Source organism: Coregonus lavaretus (assembly GCF_964263955.1).
Source record: "Coregonus lavaretus genome assembly, chromosome: 20".
NCBI classification, from domain to species: domain Eukaryota; kingdom Metazoa; phylum Chordata; class Actinopteri; order Salmoniformes; family Salmonidae; genus Coregonus; species Coregonus lavaretus.
This window is the reverse complement of record NC_140007.1, coordinates 22,297,288-22,309,055: the sequence shown is the minus strand read 5'-3', so window position 1 is coordinate 22,309,055 and position 11,768 is coordinate 22,297,288. Positions and strand designations below refer to the sequence as shown.

The window sequence follows — 11,768 nt, the reverse complement described above, 5'->3', positions numbered from 1 at the left end:
CACTTAATTAGGCCTCTGGTGCTTCCAGAATTTGGTCTCTTTTGTCCATACACTGCCTCATTCATCACGCACTGGCATCAAACCTCCAACCCTAACACAACAAAACAGAGCCTCAAAGCTTTCCTTTGAGGCCAATAGGTTATGGTCTACTACTTGTACCTTACCATACTTGTGGTAAGACCCATACATTTCAAGATCAAATCCACAGTCCACACCTAAATGTTACTTTTCAGCATTTTGTACAATTATTATCCCAGACCAAAAGCTACTCTTCCCATGGCACTAGCTTGGCAATTCAGAACAGTTTCCAAGGCAACTTACTGTATGCCTCTATTGGAATGTATCTCGTAGTATCCACAGCAGTCCTCTTCCATTAGATTAGGCAGTTACTAAAGAGTATTTCATTGAAAAGGCCAGTGTGGAGAAAAAAAATACTCAGAATGTTTCACTGGCAATGGCAGGTAGAGGTTTGAGGGAGTGAGGATATTGGGCACAGAATCTGGTCAGTAGACATTGGGCTTAATGTGCTGTGCTGTGGTTCGTTGTGTTGATTGTCCAGTGTCTTATGTCCTCATTTTTACTAGCACAAGCTGTGGATGTTCCAACACATGTCCGTTCACCAGTTCAACCAAACCCCCCTTTTCTCCCCCTTTCTCCCCGACCCCTGACCCCCTGTTCCATCCTCTGCCCTCAGCTGCTGCCCGACATAAGGTTAATGGCTTGTTCCAGTTTGTGTCGCAACTTGTGTTTGCGGCAGTACCCATCCCTGTCCAGTGCTGTCAAAATCTGAACAGAAGAGTTAGATAAATAATTTCTCAACATTAATAAGAACGTTAATTGCATTACATTTAGGTATAAAATAAGTTGCACTTTTACAATATGAGGACTAATAAAGCACACGATTGGCCCATGCCTCTTACCTCCTCTTTGTACTTGTTGATGTAGAAGTAGAGCTCACTGAGAGCACTAAGAGTGTTGAACTCGGTGCCATGGAGACGAGACTGCTCCACCAGATAGGCATCCATGTCCTGGTCACTGATGGTGGGCATCTTACTGATATCTCTGTAATACCTGACAGAAGCAAAGAGACACAAGAGTACTCAGTGTTTGACTCTTTGAGATAAAAGTCGATATGACAGCAAATAAGATTGATGGTAACTGAAATCGTACCTCTCCACCCAGCTCTTGTAGTTGGGGATGTCTTTAGCGTAGAGCAGCTTGTTGGAGGGCGAGTCCTTGCCCAGGCGGTGCTCTGATGTAGAGCAGGAGTCCATGAAGGTCTGGGCCACCACAGACAGACAGGCGTCCGTGATGCTGCTCTTATGGATGTCAAACACAAACTGGGGGTTCTTGATCACGTTCACCCAGAAACGCAGGGGCAGACTGTCAGATAGAGAGAAAGCAGAGAAACAGTAGGAGAAAAAGGTTGGGACTATTATAAGGGAATCTTAGAGTTAGAATTAGAAAAATTTATTAAAGTGTCACTACACAATGATACAATAGATTTTAAAAACCACATTGTGGACCACTCAGAGCTTTGAGACAATAAAAGCAGTCACAGTCATGGTACAGTATGGTACAATCTTATGAATCTGAATGTATTAAATCTATATTCCATTTGTCACATTTTAGTCATTTGTCATAAAACACTTGACTAAAAAGACTCAGTTCTACACCTTTATAAAAAGAAAGCTGAAAGCAAAAGTGGCGAGGGAAAAACTCCCTTTGGCTGAGAAAGAACAGGAAATTGCACATAATTCTTGTCATTACTCCCTCCTTTGAAAAGTTGATCATGGAGTGGGCTTATGAGTATGCCTGTGCCATTCAGGGAAGGCTAGTAGCTCTGATTCATTAGTGGCCATTTCAAACAGCCAAGAAGACTGAGACAGACTGAGACTTTGACCAAATGCACAGATACAGCTTGGGTTCCATTGGCTTATTTAAGGGGCAGCTATAAGAAACAGGGGCAGACAGAGAGGTCACTCTGTGCTCACCAGTTGCTCTTCCAGGTGTGGCGGACGTCCGGGTCAGTGATCTGCCTCCTGTCGGCCTGCTCATCCAGGAAGTCAAACATATACTTGATGGCCAGAGGGAGGGCACTGCCGCGGTGAGCCGTGCTGAACACTGTCTCAAACAAATCATCCACAAACTTCTGCAGAGTTCCCTGTAGGGTGATCAGACAAGTGGTGTTAACACAGTGTCCAAGAAAGGAATGTGTGCCTGGCAATGATACATTGTCATGATACATTATGAGATAATTCACAAAAATACAACGAAAAGAGACCTTGGTTGCCAGTAGGCGGGTGAGATAGATCTCAGACACCATCTTGCTGCCGCGGTCGCCCTCCCGTTGGTCAGCGTGCTCGTGGTTCTTGACCAGGTGCCAGAGCTTGGTGCCAGTCTCCTGGTCAGGGGTGATCATGGGGGCCCGGGAGCGCAGGCTGTCTGGGCTGCTGGACGTCCTCAGGAGGCTCTCTGGAAACACGACGACACACAGTCAGATACTGTAGGAGGCTGGGTGGGGGTGGGCTTTCATACAGTAGGTATGGAAAAACTGAAAGGGTCATTGATACGTACCATAGCGGCTCAGAGAGCGGGTGAAGGTAAATGAGTTAGCAATATTGTAGGCTGAGACCTGCTTCTGGACCAAGGCTACCAGAGAACCATCGGTCACCTGGAGGAGGAGAGATCTTTAATATTGTATCATTAAATGAATGACCATCAATATGATAGTATTTGTCTTTGTGTGTGAGTAATGTGAATGAGTATTATGTGGATGTGTCCAGCTGGTGATGCTGTCTGACCTGGTAGTGGGCCAGGGTGTTGAGCCTCTTCCAGTCACTCTCGATCTTCGTGGTGACGTCCTCATCTTGAAGGATAATTCTGGTCAGTCTACCTTGTCGCCACTCTGTGAGGAACAACAGAAGATTGGTTTGATCTGATTAGTTTAACCTGTATCTTTAGTTTCAACAGGGAATCACTATTAGCCAATGATGCAATTAGTTACAATAAATCCTTCACAGTAATGAAGACAACCTTCACATAAGAGTGAGTATGTCTGTAGTCTACGAGGCTGTTATTACCATACACCAGTGTTTCTTAATCTTGGTCCTGCACATTTTAGTTTTTTCCTTAGCCCTTCACTCATGATTCAAAATATTGACTATTAATTGATCATTTGAATCAGCCGTGTAGTGCTAGGGCAAAAGCAAAAATGTGCACCCCTTGGGGTTAAGAAACACTGCCATAGACATAGATACACTACATGACCAAAAGTATGTGGACACCTACTCGTCGAACATCTAATTCATGAATATGGAGTTGGACCCCCCTTTGCTGCACTCTTCTGGGAAGGCTTTCCACTAGATGTTGGAACATTGCTGCAGGGACTTGCTTCTATTCAGCCACAAGAGCATTAGTGAGGTTGGGCACTGATGTTGGGCGATTAGGCCTGGCTCGAAGTCAGCGTTCCAATTCATCCCAAAGGTGTTAGATGGGGTTGAGGTCAGGGCTCTCTGCAGCCAGTCAAGTTCTTCCACACCGATCTCGACAAACCATTTCTGTATGGACCTCGCTTTGTGCACGGGGGCATTATCATGCTGAAACAGGAAAGGACCTTCCACTGTTGCCACAAAGTTGGAAGCACAGAATCGTCTAGAATGTCATTGTATGCTTTAGCGTTAAGATTTCCCTTCACTGGAACTAAGGGGACTAGCCTGATCCATGAAAAACAGGCCCAGACCATTATTCCTCCTCCACCAAACTTTACAGTTGGCAATATGCATTCAGGCAGGTAGCGTTCTCTTGGCATCCGCCAAACCCAGATTAGTCCGTCGGACTGCCAGATGGTGAAACGTGATTTACCATTCCAGAGAACGCGTTTCCACTGCTCCAGAGTCCAATGGCGCCGAGCTTTACAGCACTCCAGCCGATGCTTGGAATTGCTCGGCCATGGAAACACATTTCATGAAACACCCGACAAACAGTTCCAGAAACAGTTTGGAACATGGTACTGAGTGATGCAACCGAGGACAGATTATTTGTAAGCACTACTCACTTCAGCACTGGGCGGTCCCGTTCTGTGAGCTTGTGTGGCCTACTACTTCGCGGCTGAGCCGTTGTTGCTCCTAGACGTCCACAATAACAGCACTTACAGTTGACCGGGGCAGCTCTAGCAGGGCAGAAATTTGACGGACTGACTTGTTGGAAAGGTGGCATCCTATGACGGTACCACATTGAAAGTCACTGAGCTCTTCAGTAAGGCCATTCTACTGCCAAGACAACGCAGGAGCGGCTTCGGGACAAGTCTCTGAATATCCTTGAGTGGCCCAGCCAGAGCCCGGTCTTGAACCCGATCGAACATCTCTGGAGAGACCTGAAAATAGCTGTGCAGCGACGCTCCCCATACAACCTGACAGAGCTTGAGAGGATCTGCAGAGAAGAATGGGAGAAACTCCCCATATACAGGTGTGCCAAGCTTGTAGCGTCATACCCAATAAAACTTGAGGCTGTAATCGCTGCGAAAGGTACTTCAACAAAGTACTGAGTAAAGGGTCTGAATACTTATGTAAATAAGGTATTTCTGTTTTTTTTTGTAATACATTTGCAATAACTTCCAAAAACCTGTTTTCATTTTGTCATTATGGGGTATTGTGTGTAGATTGATGAGAATTTGTATTTATTTAATCCAATTTAAAATAAGGCTGTAATGTAACAAAATGTGGAAAAAGTCAAGGGGTCTGAATACTTTCCGAATGCACTGGTTCTTACCAAGGTCCATGTCGTCAGCCTGGGGTCTCTGGGAGTAGGGAATGCCCTTGTATACAGCGTCCAGCAGCTTGTCCTTGACCTGAGTGACCGTGTCACAGTTTAGCACCTTCACCGGGACCTCCGTGCCTGCCTCGCCCTCCGGAGGGATACACATCAGAGTCTGAGGAGGGAGAAACCACAGGGCTGTCAGTACATTGTCAAACTTTTGCATAATTTCTGCCAGTAATTTTGAAAGTAGCACTCACGAGCCGAAAGTGGTCCCCGAGAATTACATACAACGTCACATATGAGCAGATATGTGCACCACGTCATTGCTCTCTCTATCGCTCTCTGCTGTGTCCACTGAGCCGTTGGGCCCGCCCTGCAACCACATTGGATAACGCTGGGCAGGCCTTTTGCTAGCAGCAAGCTCATTGGTTGAAACTCGAATGACTAGGGGGCTGGCGCACGTGGGCTGAAATGTAGCAAAAATTGAGCTGCACAGCTTCCAGAAAACAGTCGCTTTCAAACTAGGGATTTCGTGGCTAATTGAGGTAAATCTGTAATTCTGCTCATATATTATGCATGTATGAACTACACATTGACACATCCATCCCAAAGCGGGAGGTTTAAAAAAGACTTACTAGTCGTTAAAGTACTGTTCAATCTCATTAAATAAAGAGAGAGATTTTGACTGCAATTTCCTCAGGTGTTTGTTTTTCATGAATCACTTTAAATGCTATTTTATCAATAGTCCCCCCAGATATATTAACTGCATTGTCGATAATGAAGATTTCATCTGTTTGAAGACAATCAGCGAAGAATTAAAGCGATCTGGAGGACACATTTATGAGCCATCCTCAGGTCAATAAAAAACTGACAGAGGACATTGATTTAACTACAAACAAGGATTTATATGACACCATGTGCCATAGTTAAAAGGAGGAGATTGAGGATAGAGAGCAAACGCATAATATCTTTTTAACAGTTCTGGCACCCCTTCACAGCTCAATCAGTCACAATATAGAGAAGTCAGGCTCTATTTGGGAAACTGTCATTATAACAAATGAAGATGCATTCAGCCTAATGTGCAACTTGCATTGACAGATTAACTAACATAGAGGAGTGGTGTCACAACGAGGCCATCCTCTGAGTTCATATACAAACTCTATGCAGAGATTATCATGAATAATAGATTCTGTATTGTCTACTGGTTAATATCTTTCTATAGCCTAGTGTGCCATGTTGCTATGTTAATATTGACAGACGATAAAAAATTATTTGCTGCAGGCCTGACGGGGTTTCTGTGTTCAACACTATTTACTCTAGAGGAATCCTGACTATTGGAAAAGCACTGATTTTTCACACAATCTACTAACTAAAACTAACTAAACGCCATCAAATGACCTACGTTGCCTCTTGGGTGCAGTATCCATCCAAAAAGGTATATGATTGTGACCAGAGAGTAGAGGGGTCCTTCTAATGTATTTATATACTGGGCATGTACACGTTGTGCTACCAGTCCATATAAATTCATGAGGAGACCTTTGGTGTGGGCTGGGTGCGTTAATCAGGTGATTAGCACAGTGTGCAGCTGGCACAGGGTACCACAGACATCTGTACCACTGCCACTCACTGATCATTAGCAAAGTCAATTTCCTCCTTGCCATGCACTGGAAATAGTTAACAAGTGGGGCATTTGTGATTAAAAACAAATTATACAGCAAATTATAGGAATTCTCAAGGCACCAGAGAATCCTCATCATTTGAGGAGGTCCAAGGCCAAGCAGAGTTCTGACAAGGGATGATTTTGGGCATCTTGGTGGTAAAAGATGGTACATTGCCTTCAGAAAGTATTCATACCCCTTGACTTATTCCACATTTTGTTGTGTTACAGCCTGAATTCAAAATGGATTCAATTTAATTGTTTCCATCTACACACAATATGCCATAATGACAAAGTGCACATTTATTGAAAAGGAAATACAAAAATATTAAATTTACATAACTATTCACACCCCTGAGTCAACAGTTTGTAGAAGCACCTTTGGCAGCAAGTTTCTAATACCCTTAACAGATATAGAACGCCGCTACAGTAATGTGTTGATAGCAACAATTGATAACCTTTCAGACAATTAAAAAAATGCCTTTTCAGACAGTAGAATTCTGCTCCGGCATAGAATGTTCTGTATTGTTTCCCTGACAACGACAAACGTTGCTGATTGATGTGCTGTTGTGTTGTTTTCATGCTGTTTTTTTATGGTAGGGTAGCTAGATACTTTTTTAGGAGAGTGTGATCTGTGTGCAGGCAGCAGATAGGCAGGCTGTGCGCAGGCAGCTCGAGGTTATTTGATTGACAGTTCTGGTTGCCTAGTGATGGACATTAGTCCCGCTTCAAAAGCGGCATTCCTTTACAGAAAGGTAAAATGCCTGTTCAATTGCGCTTCGAAACTTTCTCCAGAGAAGGTTTCGTTTTGGCATTTAAAAAGCTATAGTGTACCCTTACAGACAAACAAACATGCCGTAGCTGAGGCGCTTTCAAGACAGCACATTCCGTTTGTCTGAAAAGGGTATAAGAGCTTTCCTCACCTGGAGTGTGCAACATTTACCCATTATTATTTTCAAAATTATTCAATCTCTGTCAAATTGGATGTTGGTCATTGCTAGACAACCATTTTCAGGTCTTGCCATATTTTCCAAGTAGATTTCAGTCAAAACTGTAACTCGGCCACTCAACATTCACTGTCGTCTTGGTAAGCAACTCCAGTGTAGATTTGGCCTTGTGTTTTAGGTTATGGTCCTGCTGAAAGGTGAATTCATCTCCCAGTGTCTGGTGGAAAGCAGACTGAACCAGGTTTTCCTCTAGGATTTTGCCTGTGCTTAGCTCCATTCTGTTTCTTTTTTATCCTGAAAAACTCTCCAGTTCTTAACGATTACAAGCATACCCATAACATGATGCAGCCACCACTTTGCTTGAAAATATGGCGAGTGGTACTGAGTAATGTGTTGTATTGGATTTGTCCCAAACATAACACTTTGAATTCAGGACAAAAAGTGAATGGCTTTGCCACATTTATTGCAGTATTACTTTAGTGCCTTGTTGCAAACAGGATGCATGTTTTGGAATATTTGTACTCTGTACAGGCTTCCTTTTTTCCCCTCTGTTAATTAGGTTAGTATTGTGGAGTAACTACAATGTTGTTGATCCATTCTCAGTTTTCTCCTATCACAGCCATTAAACTCTTTAACTGTTTTAAAGTCATCATTGGCCTCATGGTGAAATCCCTGAGCGTTTTCCTTCCTTTCTGGCAACTGACTTAGAAAGGACGCCTATATCTTTGTAGTGACTGGGTGTATTGATACACCATCCAATAACTTCACCATGCACAAAGGGATATCCAATGTCTGCTTTTTTATTTTTACCCATCTACTAATAGGTGCCCTTCTTACAGAGATGAGGTAGTCATTCAAAATCATGATAAAAACTATTATTGGCCACAGAGGGAGTCCATGCAACTTATTATATTACTTGTTAAGCACATTTTTACTCCTGAACTTATTTAGGCTTGCCATAATAAAGGGGTTGAATATTTATTGACTCAAGAAATGTCAGTGTTTCATTTTTTATTAATTTGTAAAAAAAATATATATTTAGAAAAATAATAATTCCACTGACATTATGGGATATTGTGTGTAGGCCAGTGACAATACATCTCAATTTAATCTATTTTAAATTCAGGCTGTAACGCAACAAAATGTGGAAAAAGTCAAGGAGTGTGAATACTTTCTGAAGGCACTGTACATCTATCCGATCTGTGTATCTATGGTCCATAGGATCAGAGTATCAAATACTGCAGTACTTCCCAGTAAAGTTGACAGTCTTAGATAATGCCATTTAAAGGGATACAAGAGATAACCATGAATGATAGTTATCGATAGTGTGCACAGATGGCCCTAGATTTATCGATAACAGAGCCTCCATCATCCATAGGTGGTACAGATTATGAGTGATTTAAGGGTATATGGAAGCAGGGGGCATAAAGCCGTCCTATAGGGTTGACCTTTACTGGGGTTCCCCAGGGCCAGAGATATAGACAGCTCCTCCGGGAGCATCTGTCTCTTTAGGGCTAATTCCTCTGACATCTGCCATTCCTTCTATTGATCCCTATGAAGGAGGTAGAGATGAAACTGTCCTGAGTTGATGCTGCAGTGTTTTACCAGGCAGTGTGCTCGCGAGTGAGGAACGGCCTTGGATGCAGATTCATGGAGAAGTCGAGGGGTGGGAGTGGGCGGGATACCAGTGTATCCTACTAAGTCAGCGTATTGCTATTTTTCCATATAAATAATTAATATGAGGTAATATTTAGAGAATTCCTGTGCTGTTTCTATTTTTTATTCGCAAATGTGGGGTGTGACGCTTTTATGTGGAAGTCAATGGGTTGCTGACGGTGAGTAAATCAATAATTGTTTAAGTGTAGTATTTCCTGGCAGTGCTGCTTGGCCGCCTCGTTGGGGAGAGAGAGAGATGTGGTGGGAAGGTTTGTTTATGGGCAGACAATAAATTGCTTGATTTGTTTGAATCATTACTGGCCCGCAGCAGGTCATTGTGTGATTGAGTGCTGAGTGGGTTCGTTCCAAGAGCCCTCCCTCACCCATTCAGCCCCAGCTCCGTCTCCTACCACTGCCTACACTGGTATCCCACAGCCAATGGGGGAGCCACGGTCCACATCACTTCCTCAGTAACATGACAGGTGATTTCCATGGCAAAGAATGCTAAACATCCTCCTGTTTGTTTTGCTTCTTCAACCACATTAAGTGAGAATCAGTACATGGATTCATCTTGCTGTCCTGGGACTGAGGGGGTTGGCTCCGTTGGGCCACACTCAAATGAAACATGAGAGGTGTGTGTGTGTGTGTGTATGTGTGTGTGTGTGTGTGTGTGCGCGTGTGGAGGAGGGTCTTTCCTTACCAGCTGTTTGTAGTCGATCTGCTGGCGGATGAGCTTGTCCTCACTGAGGGAGTAGCGAGCCTCTCCTGTGATTGCGTCTATAGGCCCCTTCTCCATCTGCTGCTTGATGGCACAGTACAGCATGAACAGAGGCTCTCCTGCACACTCCTGAGAGAGAGAGAGAGAGAGAGAGAGAGAGAGAGAGAGGAGGGAGTGGGGGGGAGAGGGGGCAGGGGGCAGAGGGGGAAAGAGTAAAAGCGGAAGAGAGAGGGAGAAGGGGAGAGGGATCGCAATCACATCCCTTTCAGACAGCATAGTGAAGAGTGGGGAAGTTACCAATTACCCACTTACAGGCTTTTGATTACTAACCAGTGATACTGAGAACACTATTATTTAGTTCTTAAGGCTGATTAATTTGACATCATTAATTACAACGTGACATCCTGAGTCTCAAGCTGCTCGGGCACAGAGTGGCCTTCCAGCCCAGACACACAGAGGACAATGGACAATCTACCAGGCCTCCAAATCCTGCTGCCAGTAACCAAATGGAGCAATATTCAAATCCATACTCAAACAAAGGAAACCCCAAACACACAAACGACCCCAAATTGTCTAACTTTGTAGGGCAATGAGAGTATAAGCAGCATTCAGTAAAACGGATTGGTCATGCTGGGATGTGTCAGTGATTTTCTGTATTACTGTATTGTGTTCAAGGGCATGTTCTTCTGTGGTCTTAATCTGTAAAATTGAGTTGACGTCATACTTAATAACAGCATATCTGCAGATTTCAAGTTACTCTCTAGAATTTCTTCTCAGTTGAAAACCAGTCAAACGAGAGTAACGAACAAGTAGCTTCTATATTTTTCCAGACCATGTCCGATGAGATTAAATCCTCAGATAATTTGTTCTTCGCTAAAGGGGTTTATGTTGAACATGCTAAGTATGTTTGTTTTCAGAACTTCATAAATTTTAACATGACATTACATTTGTTATTTTAAGAAACTCTAGAACCTTTACCTTCCCGAATAACATCTACCCTAAGGTACTGAATCACCTTAAGATATATATTTTTGTAAAAAAAAATAAAAAAATTCAGTGATAAGCCTTGCTAAGAAAGCTGAATATTGCTATGCAAGCTGAATATGAAAATGTGAAAGTCAATTCCGAATAAAGGTTTAAGTAAGGCTTGTGGAAACATTTCAGGGTAATTACTTGGGGAGACTGGGGAGATGGCCAAAACACTTTAACATCTGCACTGATGTAACTTAAATATACTTGGCTGTCATCCAGAGCTACATTCCAAGAGGCATTTCAGGCCTGAATGCTTCTTGTCCTTAACGCAAATGGCCATTTCAATCCAATCCACGAGTAAAGCAGGAGCAGTATATGGGCAGGACAAATACAGAAAGGCCATTTTGGTTGGTGGATGTGGTTAGACAAAATGACCACAACTGCCTCTGGAGTGATTCCCACTGTGCTGCGGTCACACTGAGTGAGAATTAACAGCACCAGTACCATGATGGAGACACTTATCTCCCTCACTAACTTTAAGCATCAGTTGTCAGAGCAGCTTACCGATCACTGCACCTGTACACAGCCCATCTGTAATTAGCCCACCCAACTACCTCATCCCCATATTGTTATTTACATTGTTATTTATTTTGCTCATTTGCACCCCAGTATCTCTATTTGCACATCATCTTCTGCATATATATCACCCCAGTGTTAATACTAAATTGTAATTATTTTGCACTATGGCCTATTTATTGCCTTACCTCCATAACTTACTACATTTGCACACACTGTATATAGATTTTCTATTGTGTTATTGACTGTACGTTTTGTTTTTGTTTATTCCATATGTAACTCTGTGTTGTTGTTGTTTTTATCGCACTGCTTTGCTTTATCTTGTCCAGGTCGCAGTTGTAAATGAGAACTTGTTCTCAACTGGCTTACCTGGTTAAATAAAGGTGAAATAAAAAAATTGAAAAAATGATTAGCCAAAGAACTCCACCTCAAAACTATAATTACAACTCACACATTACACTAATAATAGCAATTAAAGATCATT

At 42.9% G+C, this 11,768-nt stretch overlaps 1 protein-coding gene across 1 annotated transcript in view; it reads right to left on the bottom strand.

The window, feature by feature from the left end:
- Nucleotides 1–690: 690 nt before the first annotated feature.
- Nucleotides 691–11,768, bottom strand: part of LOC311147995 (plexin A3) — a gene marked incomplete at both ends in the record, with an annotated part of 121,757 nt that continues 110,679 nt past the window's right edge. Inside the window, 9 exons of the mRNA XM_084184868.1 lie at nucleotides 691–786; nucleotides 921–1,071; nucleotides 1,171–1,383; nucleotides 1,995–2,164; nucleotides 2,285–2,475; nucleotides 2,578–2,674; nucleotides 2,805–2,908; nucleotides 4,771–4,930; nucleotides 9,719–9,865. Of these exons, the coding sequence (XP_084040994.1) occupies nucleotides 691–786; nucleotides 921–1,071; nucleotides 1,171–1,383; nucleotides 1,995–2,164; nucleotides 2,285–2,475; nucleotides 2,578–2,674; nucleotides 2,805–2,908; nucleotides 4,771–4,930; nucleotides 9,719–9,865 (1,329 nt within the window). The remainder of the gene's footprint in view (nucleotides 787–920; nucleotides 1,072–1,170; nucleotides 1,384–1,994; nucleotides 2,165–2,284; nucleotides 2,476–2,577; nucleotides 2,675–2,804; nucleotides 2,909–4,770; nucleotides 4,931–9,718; nucleotides 9,866–11,768) is intronic.